This window comes from Chiloscyllium plagiosum, chromosome 6 (genome assembly GCF_004010195.1).
Source record: "Chiloscyllium plagiosum isolate BGI_BamShark_2017 chromosome 6, ASM401019v2, whole genome shotgun sequence".
In the NCBI taxonomy this organism is placed as follows: Eukaryota; Metazoa; Chordata; class Chondrichthyes; order Orectolobiformes; family Hemiscylliidae; genus Chiloscyllium; species Chiloscyllium plagiosum.
The window spans coordinates 24,653,992-24,671,382 of NC_057715.1; the positions used below are offsets into that span (position 1 = coordinate 24,653,992).

The 17,391-nt window shown below is 41.1% G+C and overlaps 1 protein-coding gene across 9 annotated transcripts in view; it reads right to left on the reverse strand.

Annotated features, from left to right (window-relative positions):
* The window catches only part of dachd (dachshund d), a 593,865-nt gene that overhangs the window by 118,804 nt on the left and 457,670 nt on the right, over positions 1-17,391 (reverse strand). For all 9 annotated transcript variants that reach the window (XM_043691360.1, XM_043691362.1, XM_043691358.1 and 6 more), the window contains 3 exons: positions 9,582-9,754; positions 3,194-3,329; positions 768-902 (listed from right to left, as the gene is read on the reverse strand). In XM_043691360.1, coding sequence (XP_043547295.1) covers positions 768-902; positions 3,194-3,329; positions 9,582-9,754 — 444 coding nt within the window. The remainder of the gene's footprint in view (positions 1-767; positions 903-3,193; positions 3,330-9,581; positions 9,755-17,391) is intronic.

The following is a 17,391-nucleotide window of genomic DNA, read 5'->3' on the forward strand; positions in this document are numbered from 1 at the left end:
TGCTGCCTGACCTGCTGTGCTGTTCCAGCAATAAAGTTTCAACTTTGATCTCCAGCATCTGCAGACCTCACTTTCTCCCCAGAGAACAGCCAGGGAATTCCTAGAGGCATGGCATTCATCCACAAACTCCATCAACAAACACATCGACCTGGACCCAATATACCAACCACTATAGCGGACAGCTGAAACTGACAACCGGAAGCGGCAGGGACAGACCACTATAAACACCGGAGAAAACATCAAAGAAGCGCTTCGGAGGAGGCTCCCAAGCACTGATGATGTCGCCTAGCCAGGGGACGAAACGTTTGCAACAAAAACTTCCAGCTCGGCGAACAGAACCACAACAACGAGCACCCGAGCTACAAATCTTCGCACAAACTTTGAGGAAGAGTGTTGTAAACGTCTAGAACTTGCTGGTTGGTTAGATTAGACATTTGACATGATATTAATCAAACGTGCTGGATTCACATGTTAACTGTCCAGTAAATTGGCCACACAAAGTTAAAGTTGGCAATTAGCAATGCAAACAACTTTCAAGCTGAAGGATGCAGGAAAAAATTAACTACCATCATGGACCCACCAGGTATGACTCAATGAACAATGGCTTATTTCCAACTTGCCTCAGCAATTGTGGATGGAGTTCAGAACAAAGCAGGTAGAAGTGCTGAGACAAGTTGAATATTAGCCATTGTTCTTTGATCACCAGTAAAAGTACCAGCTTGCGTACATAGTGCAGTGAGTGGTGAAACACACATCAGCTAGCTTACCTTTTTCAGGGTGCATTCTTTTCACTTCATGGCCTCCATCCTGACAAGCAAGATCTCCTTCCTTAGGTCCAGGTAGGATGGTTGGGGACAATCCCAGGAGAGTCTGGTTAATTGACAATCCATTCTGATGGACAGCTATCAGTTAAAGCAAACAATTTACTTTTTAGTAACCACTCAAGATAAAACGAGGGAGAGGCAACATTCCTGCAACACATTCGTTTTGACCTGCTCAGCATTGTCTGAGATCAACAATTTTTTGCACTGAATATTTTAATAAAGCAAACACAATGGTAAACATATTTGTTGGTTTTCAGTTTTTCACAAATTGTGGGTATTGATGCCATTATTTGTTTGTATTGTAATGGGACAAATATCAGCAGCAAAACACCTATTCTGCAATCATTTTATTTCTTATGCTCATATCACGGTCAAGGCAATTTTCCCAATTTGGTCATCAGGACTTACTGTTCAAACCCAAGTATTCATAAAAGAACTAAAGGGAAATAGAGAATCAAAGTGAGATTAGCACTATATAATATTTTCTTTCTCAATGATATCACTAGATATCCTAATTAAAAGGCTGTATCCACATACTACTATTCCAGAGCATATTGTTACAGTACCCATAAGCCAAATCTACTTATATTGTACTTCCAGCAGTGTATGGAAATGGTACTAGACATATTCTTAGCAGCCTACTGCTAAAGAAAGACTTTCAGATTCTGTTCTTCATTATGCAAGAACCCAGTGATGTTACAATTGAATCAATAGTCAAGATGAAAAACTGAAGTCCTGTGGTCATATGGTTTCAGATTCAATATCCAAATCTCTGCTGAAGCTACCATTTGGCCGCTATAGTTGGCTTAATCTCTCTGGACTCTCTAAACTGAGCAGGGCAGCAAGGGTGAGGGGTGTGGTTAAAATCAGTCAGGGTTTCTGTTCCAAGATTCTAAATAGTGCATCCATCGTGAAAATCCATATGTCCATCAGAAGATCAAGCATAGCTCTCATTCTCAAGTTTCAAGCTTACTGTTAATATTTTGGGACTCATTTCCTTGAACTTTGTTTCCTGAGGAATTCAGGTGCACTGCATCTAACCAGCATTCTGAGGGGGACCGGGTTCGGGTTTGAGGGGGCAGGGTTGACAGGGTTGATGCTGAGACAATGTTTCTGTCCCATTGGGAGACATGAAGAACTAAGGGCACAACTTCAGAGTAATGGGGATCCACATTTCAGATGGAGGTGATGAGGAATTCTATATCCCAAAAAGTAGTACAATCACTTTTCACATTTGAAGCTGAGAAACAATTTGGTCCATAAGACAATCAAGATTACGGGGGATTGGGGTAGGGGCTGCAGTTGGCAAGAGGGCTTTGAGTTCAGTTGAGACCACCATCAAATCAGCCATGTTCAGAATGAATGGCAGAGTGGATTCAGTTAACTAAATGACTGACACCAATTTCCATTTGGACAACAATAAATGATGCAGGAAGAAGGTCAAATGGTGACACAATGGTTAGCACTGTTGACACACAGAGGCAGGGACCTGGGTTCAATTCCAGCCTTGGGTAAATGTTTGTGTGGAGTTTGCACATTCTCCCTATGTCTGGAAGATAGAACATCACAGCACAGTCCAGGCCCTTCCCCCTTGATGTTGCGCTGACCTGTGGAACCAACCTGAATTCCATCTAACCTACACTATTCTATTCTCGTTCATATGTCTATTCAATGACCATTCAAATGCCCTTAAAGTTGGCAGGCAGTGTGTCCCACACCCCTACAATCTCTGAGTAAAGAAACTACCACTGAAACCTGCCCTATATCTCTCACCCCTCATTTTAAAGCTATGTCCCCTATTGCCATCCGAGGAAAAAGATCCTCACTGTTCAACCTACCTAACCCTCCAATTGTCTTATATGTCTCAGTTTAGTCACCTTTCAAACTTCTTCTCTCTAATGAAAACAACCTCAAGCCTGTGGGGATTTTCTCCCACAGTCCAAAAATGTGCAGGTTAGGTGGATTGACCACGCTAAATTGACTATAGTATCCAAGGATGTACAGTTTCGGTGGGTTAACCATTGTTAATGCATGGTTATGGGGATAGGGTGGGATGCTCTTTGGAGGGTTGATGCAGATTCAGTGGGTCAAATGGCTCTATCTGCACTGTAGGGATTTTAGGCTGACCAAACGTTGGGGAGGAAACACAACTTTCAATGACTCACAATTACAATGTAACCATTTAAAATGTTATTGTACTGCAAAATAGCATTACATATTGCTCCAGAATTTGTATTCTCATTCACCTTTCATTTTCTTGTGATGATCTTTCTTCGTCTTTTAAATCTAAATACTGCATCTGAATACTTTTAAAATAAATTAGACAGATGAAAAATTTAAAATAGAATCTGATTGTAGAAGAAACTCACGGATTCTGTCAGAGGAGCTCTCAGTCCGAGCAGGTGAACTCGACACACTGCTGCTCCGATGGGAAGAAGGATGGCTTCCTGGTCGGCGGCCATCTTCCAGGGATGGAGCAGGTGAAGGGCTGTCAGGTACACGTTCCTGCAAAGGACAGCAGCAAAAGGTTAAACAAGGATGACATAAACAAAACAGATGCGCCGTCAGAACTTGAGAAAAACTTGAGGTCTTTAAGGGGAAATGACCGAAGCAGAGAATGATAACAAAGCAGCATTGATAAAAATACGATCCTTGTGTGGAATTAAATCGAATCGCATGGTTCAGATGACATCAAATCTGAAGCCTCAGGGCAACGTCATTTAAATGGTTAGAGCCCAATACTGTTCAACTACAGATGCCAACTTAAAACTGGCATTGTCACCTTATAAATATGCAGACGAATACTACTGCTTCACACTGGGAAGACAAAGCGTATTTTGTCATGGGTTGATCTTCTGGTGTTTAATCGCTACTTAAATTGTTATTGTCACAAAGAACAACTTCATACCAGTTACAACTATACTATAGGCAATGTTAAGGCAAAATTGATGCATCCATCCCCCTCTATGACAGGTGCATGGCTATGATCAAAACATATGTTGCATGCCTGGTGTACATTATGATCAGATTAGAAAACATTAGCTGCCTCAATATGTACAATATCCAGCAATGAAGGTAGGCATCTAATCTCCAGATTATTATGTGCAAATTGGTTCAGGGTACATAAAATTAGATGATATCTGGCTCAAAGTCGGGTGTGAAAGAAATTAGCTCATTTTCATCAGTCACTGGCACTAGTACTGGAAAGTGTGGGTTGTACCATTGGGAGGGTTTCCATTTAAATCAATCTGGAGCCAGTGTTCTTGCGAACTGCACTGTTACGTAAGTAGATAGAGTTTTAATGACATTCAAGAAGAATAGGAAGTTAAGTAAAGGTTCAGGTATTTTTTTTTCTTTTTTCTCTTTAATGCTGTCTGATCAACACTCCTGTTTATCTTTTTTTTATAACCCCCACACTACCACCTAACTGCGGTAGTGCTTATTTTTTCCACAGCACCCATGGTGTGTGTGTGCAGGTGTGAGACACAGTGAGGGACACAAGGTGTACGAATCTTTATTCAATTTCCACCACCAGGAAGATAAGAAAACACCCGGGTGGCCAGTGACAAGCAGTGCCCTTCATAAAGGGCAATGCTGTGTGATCAAACAGTGAAGGGGAGAGTAGGGACTAATTCAAAATAGAGTTGGAGGGGGAAATAATGCACTCTACTCCCTGTGGCACCCACCTCTCCCTGAACAACTCCAGGGTGTTGGTGGAGACCGTGTGCTCCTTCTCCAAGAACACCCGGGCTCTAACGTAACTGCGGAAGAGGGGCAGGCAGTCGGCCCTAACGACCCCCTCCACGGCCCGCTGCCTGGACCTGTTTATGGTCAGTTTAGCCAGGCCCAGGAGCAGATCCACGAGGAGGTCTTCAGACCTGCCCTCCCTCCTCCGTACCAGGTGCCCGAAGATCAGGAGCGTGGGACTGAAGTGCAACAAAAAGCAGTGGAGGAGGTTTTTAAGAAAATCAAAAAGGGAGTGCAAATGCCCACACCTAATAAAGGTTCAGGTATAGCACTCTTAATTAAATATGATGCTGGTGTAATTAATTAGTGATGATTTTGGTTCAGGAGATCAGGATGCTGGAACAGTTTGGGTGGAGATTGAGGATCATTAAACTAGTTGAAATTGTCTACAGATCCTCCAACACTAATCACAAAGTGGGACAAAGCATATAAAAAAAAGGGATACTGTCATAAAGAGACAACACTATTTATGGGTGACTTTAACCAAGGTACAAACTAGAAAGCGAGTTTTGCAAAGATGTGTAGGTCAGGTCGTGATTCTGGATGTAGGTTTGCTTGCTGAACTGGAAGGCTCATTTTCAGAAATTTCATTACCACACTTGGTAAAATCATCAATAAACTTCCAGATGAAGCACTGGTGGCATGGCCTGCTTTCTATTTATGTGTTTAGGTTTCCTTGGGTTTGTGATGTCATTTCCTGTTCATTTTCTCCAGAGGCTGCTAAATGGGATCCAAGTAAATGTGTTTGTTGATAGAGTTCCGGTTGGAATTCCAACTGGAGAAAAATAACAGGAAATGATATCACCACAGGAAATGACATCACCAAAATTGATTATTGCTTCTGCTATTAGCATACTCAAGGGTTTGTCAGCAAATCCTGCTAATCACAGAATAATTTCTAATAAGTGATACTTGTTTTGGGGTTTGCGTATGTGGCGTTGTTAACTCATGTCTGTTCTTTTCTTACTATGAATTCTTCAGTTTCCATTAGGCAATTTGCTTTAAAATTATGCAAGCTTTTTAAAAATTGTAGCTATTTTAAACTCTGTTAGAAATTTGGTACTTTGAGCCCAGGTTAGCAATTGTGCTCAAAGTTCCTGTGTCCAGTGACTGAATCACCATAAATATTGTTATACTCAATATTAATGCAAAGTTCATGATAATAATAAAATGGTGCATATGCTGCATGTATTACTGACAGCAAGTAGGATGGTCCTAACCATGTGCTGAAATTGTCAACTGGAATGATGGTGAAGCGCTTCCAGATTAGAAAGAAATGCAATTGGCTTTTTGTTCCTTACATGTAAACATAGATACAGACCCATTCTGAGGCAAGGCCTCCATCATTATAATTGGCTGGGCTGAGGGAATATCTCAACACAATCTGCCTACATATCCATTTTATTTATCCCAGACCAATGCAGAAATGACACTAATTTCTAAGAGTACAACAGGTTTGTTCACAGGATTTTTAAAACATACATGCACTCAAGCTTCCAAATTTCTGGTAGCTTTGTCTGTGATGTCTATTTACTGTCCTCTAAAATCCAGGCTCTATCAACCAAGCACGCTGAGAATGGATTGATTATCAGTCTCTTATAATCAAACACAGAACAATTAAACACGATGCCTCCCAGTGAAAGAAGCATAGGTAGGGGTACAATGACCTGTTCAGACTTTTTAATCACTCTGGCTTCATTTTGGTCACCATTTTATATGTGTATGAAGAGCAGGAAGGAGCATCATAAAAGTATGCAAGCCAGAAGGAAAAAGTTATAAAACTGGGGAATAACACCTACAAGTCCAACATATATTTCTAAATGAAGGACCAACGCATTCATTTCCAAGTATTAGTATTTTTATACTGTGCTTTTTTTTCTCCCCTCTGGGAAATCTATGTCTCATTTAATGTTACCAGTCCTCCCAGTTGAAGTAAGGTGAGGCCTATACTCATTTGAGTGAACCTGAACAGATTGTATTCATCATATGTGTATGAAAGGGATTCTGAGAGAAAACATCTTCTAAGCTCCTAATAGAAGCAAAATACTGCAGATGCTGGTAATCTGGAATAGAAAACAAAAAATCCGAGAGACTCAGCAGGTCTGGTAGCTTCTGTGGAGAGAGAAACAGAGTTAATGCTTTGATTCCAGTACACCAGTGAATTAATAGACCTGTGGCCTAACAGTGAGGCCTGAGAGGATATTTTGCACTTTTTTCTGCTTCTCAACCACCTGAAACACTGTGGAATAAAAAACTACCGCTCATGGTATTCACTGGAGAAATATTGAAGGGTGACTGTCAGAAGAGATAAGAAAATTGGAGGAAAGAAACATTTAGGCAGGGGAGTTGGGAAGCAATATTCTCATCACATGTCTATTAAGAGAAGTTACAATTTATGTGGTTGGATGCCTGACATTAAAACTAAATTATCTTCAGAAACATAGAGAACAGATATTTATTTTGAACAGAGAAGGCAAATCCAAGAATGTAGCTGGGCAAATTGAGATAATCAAGGGATCTATTAAGGTTTAGACCTTCTATGGATTAGATATTTTCAGTCTGCAGTTGGATCTATTGTCCACATGTCCACTCAGAGGCAGTGGCCTCCTCGGGAGGGGGGAGTTGGTAGGAAGGGAAGCGGGGCAGTTGCAGAGGGAGCAGTGTTTGTGGGGGTGCACCATCCCTGCACTTTGTCCACATGCAGTAGCACCTGGCCAATGAATGGAGGGTAGCCTTCTCATCATCATCTTGCCAATATGTGGAGTTTGCACACTGTTTCCTTCAGGTACTCCGGTTTCCTTCTGTGGGTTTCCTTCAGGTACTCCGGTTTCCTCCCACATTCCAAAGATGTGCAGGTCAGGTGAATTGGTCATGCAAAATTGTCCATAGTGTTAGGTGCATTAGTCAGAGGGGGGGTGGGTTACTCTTCGGAGGGCCGGTATGGACTTGTTGGGTCGAAGGGCCTGTTTCCACATTGTAGGGAATCTAATCTAATATCTGTGACCATCATTAAAATGATTTTGTTTTTAAACTGATTTGGAGATGCCGGTGTTGGACTGGGGTGTACAAAGTTAAAAATCAGACAACACCAGATTGGACTATAACCTGGTGTTGTGTGATTTTTAACTTTCAACAACCTGATGAAAGAGCAGCACTCTGAAAGCTAGTGCTTCCAATTGGACTATAACCTGGCGTGTGCTTTTTAAGTTTTAAACTGGCTCTTCAAAGAGCACTTCCAGGATACTTCTGAAGACATCATACTGTCTTTCCACTCTCTCAGGAAGCCATCTACCATTGTTAATTGGACTGAGGTCATGCCCTCTGGTCATCTATGGGCAACTCACCAAAAATCCATTTGGGCAAGCATTCCCAATAAAATGTGGGAGCTACATTTGACTTTAACATTGGGCTCCTGACTTCAAACTGAAAATCCAAGCAATTAAGGTCCATTTCATTTCCAAGCCCTGGATAAACTCAAGATTGCATTTGGGACCTGATCGTGCATAGACCTCAATCTGCACATATAAAGAAAGAACTTGCCAAACTCAGATGGGTGCACTTCCTGCTTGCTCAAGAGAATAGATCCACTGATTTGGGTGGGATAGTAGCTAACAAAGTGCCTGGTTGATTTTAAATGCCTCCCCCTCTTAGAGCAGGTTGCCACAAGACAGCTCGGGTTAAAATCAACCTCAATACTTTTGGGTCAAATCCTTGTATCATTTTATCAAGCCCCAAGCAACACAGCACTACTGCATTCCTGTGTTACAGTGAATTAACGCAGTTTATTCTGCAAGTAATAAAAGACTCATTAATCATATAAGTGACAAACTCATATGGGATATCAAGGTCTTATTCACTGTGAAACAACCCATTGTTAGTCTATGTGTATTGATATATTACATAATACGATTCTCATTCGATGGCATTCTGACACTCTGCATACCCATGACACAATGTCTTGTAGTGTGGGCTCAAACACAATTAAAAGGGAAATATTGCAAATCAACATCCAATATGTAGCTCCATTAATCTAGTGCAGTGTGTCCAAATATATCATTTCCAATTTAATCCAGACCATTAGAATTAGAATTAGCTTTATTGTCACACGTACTCAAATAATGTGCAGTGAAAAGTGTACTGGTTGCCACTTACAGCACCATCTCAGGTTCAAAGGTCCTTAGGTACAGCTTCTTCAGTTACAGTTTTTATAAAAATAGAGAAGTAAGAACTTCATCATTGCAGATTTCAGGAATAAATTATAAAAAGGAGAAAAAACAAGTCGATGCTCCAGTCCGAACCAGGCTTTGACTCCAGCCTGCAACAGGTTTCACCTCAGGGGTCACGAGGCTGGGAGGATCACACTGGAATCACCTTGAGACTGAGTCCACACTGAGGCTATGCCAGGCTGAGAGACCACCATTTTGAGCCGCTGAGGAATCGCATGCTGGGCTGAGAGACCACCACACTGGGCTACTAAGAGACCGCAATGCAGTCCAAGAGACTGCCATGCTGGGCTGTGGGGCCACTGCACCAAGCTGCTATACCATGCTGAGAGGATGCCTCTTCGAGTCTACATTGAGGCCAAGAATTATGAGGTCAGGATGGTGAATCAGGTGCAACCCGGGATCTTCCTGTAGGACTGACGCTTGTTAAGTGAATGCAGGGAGACAACTCAATGACAACTTTTAGAAATTCAAGAGTAATTTTTTCTGTGATTTTTTTCAATTGAGCAGAAAAAGCAGCAATGAATGTGCAAACAACTGAACTTGTGCCCAATCACTGCTTCCTAAAATTGCCCAATTCTGGAAAATAGATCCTGAATAACCAACCTATTGAAGCAATTAAGAATACATACACATCAATCATGGAATCAAGTTGGCTTGGACACTACTCTTTGTAACATATTAGCCTAATCTTAGATATTGCCCAGCATAGTATCACAACACATTTTTAATACAAAAAGTTGGAACTGGTTAGTTATTGATATAATTGTAGCTACAATGTATTTACCTTAATAACTGAGGTTTCCATCCTGGAAGGGGGACTTTGTACTTGGGCTGCGGCTGCCATATTGGCGATAGTGGTAAGGTGGTTCATCTGGCTCATAGCCATGGTAACAGAGGCAGGAGGTAGGCTGACAGGAATGAGTGGATGAGGCATCATCATGAAGGGGAGCTCCAGACCTGAAAGGGAAAAGAGAGTCATTTCAGCAACTTCAAGAATGATTTGTGCAACTGATTCTGGGAGTAAAGCAAGATAGCAAAGATATTTTGACACAATCTTCCATACTCAGCAGACTGTACTTAAATATTAATATTTTGCTTTTTACATTTTTTTTCTGCAATGCATCCGCACGTACACTTGAGCCCCAATTGCCTGTTTAGGATGCAAAATATTATCTATCATTAATTAAGATGTCAGAAGTTCTCCTGATGACTTGGCTAATATTTATCTCTTAATCAGCAGAGGGAATCATGCAATTTGCAAATACTAAAATGTTTTTCAAGTGCATAGATATCATTTAAATAAAAATTATTTGAGAGTGCTTCAGAGGCTGTACCCATGAAATCCAAAAGGCTATGGCCTCCATATAAATGCCATCCAAATCTAGTCCTGAAACTCTATTTCTGATCCTGATCAGACACAACAAGTACACACTTGCGATTTTATGACATCTGCCCTGCACATGACTGGATGGGAGCTTCCTGTTACAACACAGCAGAAACCTATCCAGGAATCCTCGCAGCCAGCAATACAAAGAATTAGCATGGTAACCATGCCTCTTGTTATAGTAGTAATTGTGTCATATTCCAATTTTAAATGGTCAACAGCCACTTTAATACTATAGAGAAAGTTAAGCATAAAATGTATGTGTAGGGTTCGGGGTGCCTGGTGAGTAAGGCAGGAAGTGGGCTTGGATGCCAGATAGGCAAGAGATCAGGTGCCAGGTGGGTAGGGATTATGGTGCTAGGGTGGCAGGTGGATGAGGGATTAAGGAGCAAGGTGGGTGAGAGAAATAGGATGCCAGGTAGGTGAGGGGACAAGTTAGCAGTTGAGTGAGGATAGTAAAGTGTTGAGTGTGAGAGGGGTAGGCTACCAGATGGATGAAGGCTTTAACACCCTTTTTATATCTGTGCTCCACTGGGAGTCTACTCAAGGTCTTGTGGCACAGTGTGTAGTATCCATGACTCTGATTGAGTTCTGTTCCTGGACTTGATGGCAACTGAAGTTGCATTCACAATGCAGCCAAACACATTGATTATTAATAAATCATAAAATACAAGAGAAAAAAGGAAGGATTTAGTTATTACATCAGTGTTCAAAGTTTTGCCTAATTAGTGGAGGAGCAATTTTCTAAAATACATTCACTGCAGAAATAACTGAAAGGACTATCAGTAGTCCATGCAAACCCAACATGGGATTGAGCTACACAGATTAGAAGTTCCTGAGTTCATTTCTCAAGCAGTCCTGACTCAACTGTTTGTATGTCAAAGCACTCAGTGGAGATTTTGTGACTGGCCGATACACAACAGAACAATAGAAAATTCTGGCCAAGTTCCTATTCCTCATCCACATCACCATCCACATCCAATCACAGCATAGAAGGAATGGGATGACCTTGATGTTGAGATGGGCCTCACTGCCTCACACAACTCACTAAAGCTCACATTCCTCAGAACCCTTCAGAAACACATTATAATTCCATAAGCTTTCTTTTGTTTTACAGCTGTTTCCGTCAATGGCCTGTGAACCTGTGGTTAGAACAAAGAACAAAGAAACTTACAGCACAGGAACAGGCCCTTCGGCCCTCCAAGCTTGCGCCTATTCAGATCCTCTATCTAAACCTGCCACCAATTTCTAAGGATCTGTATCTCTTTGCTCCCTGCCTATTCATATATCTGTCCAGATACATTTTAAATGACGCTATCATTCCATCTCCGCTGGCAATGCATTCCAGGCACCCACCACGTTCTGTGTGAAGAACCTTCCACGTATATATCCCCTAAACTTTTCCCCTCTCACTTTGAACTCATAACCCCCTAGTAATTGAGTCCTCCACTCACCCATTTTCCACTCTGGGAAAGTTTCTTGCTACCCACTCTATCTACACCTCTCATGATTTTGTAGGCCTCAGTCAGATCCCCCCTCAACCAGGGTTCATCTTTCCAATGAAAATAATCCTAATCTACTCAACCTCTCATCATAGCTAGCACTTTCCATAACAGGCAACATCCTGGTGAACCTCCTCTGCACCCTCTCCAAAGCATTCAATGTGGTAACCAGAACTGTACACAGCATTCCAAATGTGGCCAAACCAAAGTCTTATACAACTGTAAAATGACCTGCCAACTCTTGTATACAATACCCCGTCCGATGAAGGAAAACATGCCTTATGCCTTCTTGACCACTCTACTGATCAGCCACCTTCAGGGAACATTTGACCTGAACACCCAGATCTCTCTGTACATCAATTTTCCCCAGGACCTAATCAATTATCCACGCATAAAAGTGGATAAATCCCCAGGACCTGATCAGGTGTACCCTTGAACTCTGTGGGAAGCGAGGGAGGTGATTTGTGGGCCTCTTACTGAGATATTTGTAGCATCACTAGTCACAGGTGAGGTGCTGGAAGACTGGAAGTTGGCTAACGTCATGCCACTGTTTAAGAAACGTGGTAAGGACAAGCCAGGGAACTACAGACCAGTGAGCCTGACATCAGTGGTGGGCAAGTTGTTGGAGGGAATCCTGAGGGACAGAATGTACATGTACTTGGAAAGGCAAGGACTGACTAGGGATACTCAACATGGCTTTATGCATGGGAAACTTAATTGAGGTTTTTGAAGAAGTAACAAAGGGGATTGATGAGGGCAGAGTGGTAGATGTGATCTATATGGACTTCAGTAAGGCGTTCGACAAGGTTCCTCATGGGAGACTGGTGAGCAAGGTTTGATCTCATGGAATACAGGGAGAACTAGCCATTTGGATACAGAACTGGCTCAAAGGTAGAAGACAGAGGGTGATGGTGGAGGGTTGTTTTTCAGACTGGAGGCCTGTGATCAGTGGAGTGCCACAAGGATCGGTGCTGGGTCCAATACTTTTCATCATTTATATAAATGATTTGGATGTGAGAATAAGAGCTATAGTTAGTGGGTTTGCAGATAACACCAAAATTGGAGGTGTAGTGGACAGCGAAGAAGGTTACCTCAGATTACAACAGGTTCTTGATCAGATGGGCCAATGGGCTAAGAAGTGGCAGACAGCATTTAATTTAGATAAATGTGAGATGCTGACATTTTGGGAAAGCAAATCTTAGCAGGACTTATACATTTAATGGTAAGGTCCTAGGAGTGTTGCTGAACAAAGAGCTCCTTGAAAGTGGAGTCACAGATAGATAGCATAGTGAAGAAGGTATTTGATATGCTTTCCTTCATTGGTCAAGAGTATTTAGTCCAGGAGATGGGGGGTCATGTTGCGGCTGTCAGGACATTGGTTAGGCCACTGTTGGAATATTGTGTGCAATTCTGGTCTCCTTCCTATCTGAAAGATATTGTGAAACTTGAAAGGGTTCAGAAAGGTTTTACAAGCATGTTGCCAGGGTTGGAGGATTTGAACTATAGGGAGAGGTTGAATAGCTAAGGCTGTTTTTCCTGGACTGTCGGAGGCTGAGGGATGAACTTATGGAGGTTTACAAAATCATGAGGGGCATGGATAGGATAAATAAACAAAGTTTTTTCCCTGGGGTGGAGGAGTCCAGAGCTAGAGGGCATAGGTTTAGGGTGAGAGGGGAAAGATATAAAAGAGACCTAAGGAGCAATGTTTTCATACAGAGGGTGGTACATGTATGGAATGAGCTGCCAGAGGAAGTGGTGGAGGCTGGTACAATTGCAATATTTAAAAGGCATCTGGATGGGTATATGAATAGGAAAGGTTTGGAAGGATTTGGGCCAGATGCTTGCAGGTAGGACTAGATTGTTTGGGATATCTGGTTGGCATGGATGAGTTGGACAAAGGGTCTGTTTCCGTGCTGTAAATCTCTATGACTCTAAGTTGGCTTGAACACTGACCCATGCTTGAGTGGGTTTTTCATACAGACAGAATCAGTTTCAGTTAAGGTGTTATTTACAGCAAAATAGCTTGTCAAGGCTCACTAACTTTGGGCACTAACCACTTGGGCAATGCACCATGGTTGTCTAGTTTCACACGGTACATTCCACCAGCTAAAAACATGCCAACACTTTCAAGAAAAGAATAAAGGGAGAAAACATGACAGACCTGGTACTGTCAAGCAATTTAAAATGACAATTCTTTAAAAAAAAAGCTTCCATTCTATGGGCATCACCGGTGAGGCTATTATTTGTTGTCCATCCCTTGAATTGAAGGGCTTGCGAGGTAATTTCAGAAGAAATTTAAGAGTCAACCACATACATGCAAATCTAGTGTCACACATAAACCAGACTCAGTAAAGATGGCAGATTTCCTTCCCTGAAGAACATCAGTGAATCAGTTGAATTTTTGGAACAGTTGATGATAGTTTCATAGCATCATTACAAAAATTTGCTTTCAGTTCCAGATTAATTGAATTTAAATTTCAACAGTTACTTTGTGGTGGGATTTGAACCTTAGTTCCCAGAACATTAGCATGGCCCTCCAGATTACTAGACCAGTGACATTACCACAACGCGACTGCTTCCGCCTAAAACAATCACTACCTTCATTTATTTATGGAAGTTGTCTGACACTTGTTTTCTCTGGCCATCCCAGATATCTGCAGCTTGACAGAAGCCAATATAGACTCACTGGTTTTGCAGGTGACCTTGAGTAATTGGTCATTTGGTGTGTGTTTCCAATTAAAATGATAGATTAGAGGGGATCAGTTTCTCTGCCTAAATTCCTGTAAGGGTCATTGCAAATAAAAACTGATGAAGTACATTTTGACTGTGTTACTTTGAGAACTCCATACTGTTGCTGCAAAACTGTGGATGAAAGGCCTGAAGAAACAAATTAATCAACTAAATGTAAGAAGACAGAGACAAAGAAAAACAAATCCAAAGTCTAGGAACAAAATGTTTGATTGTTACACATCAATATCCAAATATTTATGACAAAAACCAAAATATTTTTGTTTTTATTTTTAATATAAATTTAAATTAATGGTTGTCAGCACACTTCAACTGAAAAATTTTAAAGTCTGATAGTGATAGTCTACAAGTATGTTGTTTTGGAACAGGTCTTGAGTGCAATGGGTAGAACCTATGCCTCTGAACCAGAAGATCAGAGCTCGAGTCCTACTCCATGTCCTGATGGCCGAGAAAGGAAAGCTCATAGCATGGCCAAACAGGTTAAGTATCAACCTGACATCTTTACAATATATGCCAGTGGGAGGTGTTAGGACAGGAAGGGATCCTGATAAGCCATATGATGGGAAGAACATTATTATAACTATCCATAGCTTCACACTGAAACAAGTGCAAGTTGTCATAACAATTCAGACTCCAAACCAACTGTAACATACACCATTATATCAACTTAATCATCAAATAGAAATCTGCAAATACATCATTATGAAAAGCAAAACTAGAAAACAAAAATTATTATGTTTTATATGGGAGAAAATGAGGACTGCAGATGCTGGAGATCAGAGTTGAGAGTGTGGTGCTGAAAAAGCACAGTGGGTCAGGCAGCATCCAAGGAGCAGGAGAATCGATGTTTCGGACAAAAGCCGTTCATCAGGAATGGTTCAGAAGCTGCCTGACCTGCTGTGCTTTTCCAGCACCAGACTCTCAATTAAGTTTTATATGGAAAGGTTTATAGCATCTATTCAATGACTAATTAGAACTGCCAAAATGCAAGGGTTGATCGGTATAGAAAATTTATTCAAAAACAAAATGTTATCAAAGTTCCTTGAACCCAAGCAATAATCATTATTTTTATATCTCTATACTACTTTTAAAACATTCTAAAGATTGAACTGGGAACAAGGGAATTCAGGTGTGTGTGTGCTGTTAGGGAGGTATCTTCAATGATTATGATCCAACATTAATGAAATATCAATGCTATATTTACTGGTCAGGATAATGTGTGGCTTAGAGGAGAAATTACAAGTGGTGCTGTTCCTACACAACCACTGCCCTTGTGTTTCTAGGTAGAGGTCATAGGTTCATTCGGAGCTGTTGAAGGAGATTTGGGAAGTGGCTGCAGTGCATCTTGTAAATGCTACACACTGCAGCAACTATGCACTGGTGCAAGCAATGAATATTTAATTTGGTGCTTAGGATGCCAATTAAAAGGGGTTATCCTGTCTGGGATGATGTTGTTATAACTGTGGTTGGAGGAGTGCAGTGTCAGTCTCGAGTTCTAGCAGTTCACTGGTCACAACACAAATTTAAATGCTTTACTCAGTTACTGATACGGCAATTATATCCTTTATCCATATTAGATTTAGAATAAAATAATCAATGAGGTCTCTTTAATACTAAAAATTTGATTCATTGTGAAAACAGGGCATACTCAGCAAGGCTGTAAAGCTGATTAATGCACAATTTGAAAAAGACAGTATAAGTACTTACACTTCTATATAGCATCCCAACTGCTGACACATGCAGAGCACTTAAAGTGAAAAATAACTTTCTTTGCAGCAAATTAAAATAGAAAAAAATATTTTGAAGAACAGAAAAGGATAAAGCTATGAAAGTTCTAGTAGGCTTTTGGTCAGCATCCTAGTACTAAACATTGGGACTTTTAAGCATAGTGGTTCAGGAGATGTTAATGATTCAGAAGCTTTTCAGGAGAATAGCTGCAGTTTTTGAGACTACACATTGAGCTCTCCAAAAGATTTTTCTCAAAAAGGTAGAGAATGAGCTGGGGAGCTTCTGTCTCTCTCAATTGGTCGCACCCCAATAGAACTCCAAACAATATCTACATCAAAGACATAAACTTGTGCATGTGATTTCCAATGAACAGATCCAAGGAATTAGCTTAAGCCATGTGAAGAAGAACCTCAAAGAAGTTTCTATAATGTAAAAGGTCCAAAGTCAACTTAGTGACCCTTTTTGAAAACAAAATGTGTTCAGGTATCCAGTTGAAACACTGTCAAAATTCTTTGATATGAACCTTCAAAAATACTAACAGTGAAGCATCTTGAAAACAGGAGTTAGTTCTTGAGGGCTGTTGAATTGATTCAGGCAAGTGGAGTGTAGTCCCATCACACTTGTGACTTGCAGATGGAAGACAAGCACTGGAAGGTCAGAAGGGGAATTTGCTCACTCTAAAACTCTCAGCCTCTGATCTTTTGACCTGAGAAACTAACTCATGGTTACAAAGGCCCCAAATGCAAGGGAGCATGAGTTCAAAATTAAAGTGGTAGAAAATCAAGTATTTCCATTTTGCACAAGGTGCGTAAATCAGAAAGGATATCTGAAGGGAATAGTAGAAAGACAGCTCAAGTAACAAACATCTGGTTCTGCAGAAAGAATGAACTGAGGGACAAGGATAGGTGTGGGGCTGAAATCAATTAATAAAAATGTACTGAAATTGAATAGACAATAGACAATAGACAATAGGTGCAGGAGTAGGCCATTCTGCCCTTCGAGCCTGCACCACCATTCAATATGATCATCCTTAATCAGTATCCTGTTCCTGCCTTATCTCCATAATCCTTGATTCCACTATCCTTGAGAGCTCTATCCAACTCTTTCTTAAATGAATCCAGAGACTGGGCCTCCCCTGCCCTCTGGGGCAGAGCATTCCACACAGCCACCACTCTCTGGATGAAGAAGTTTCTCCTCATCTCTGTCCTAAATGGTCTACCCCGTATTTTTAA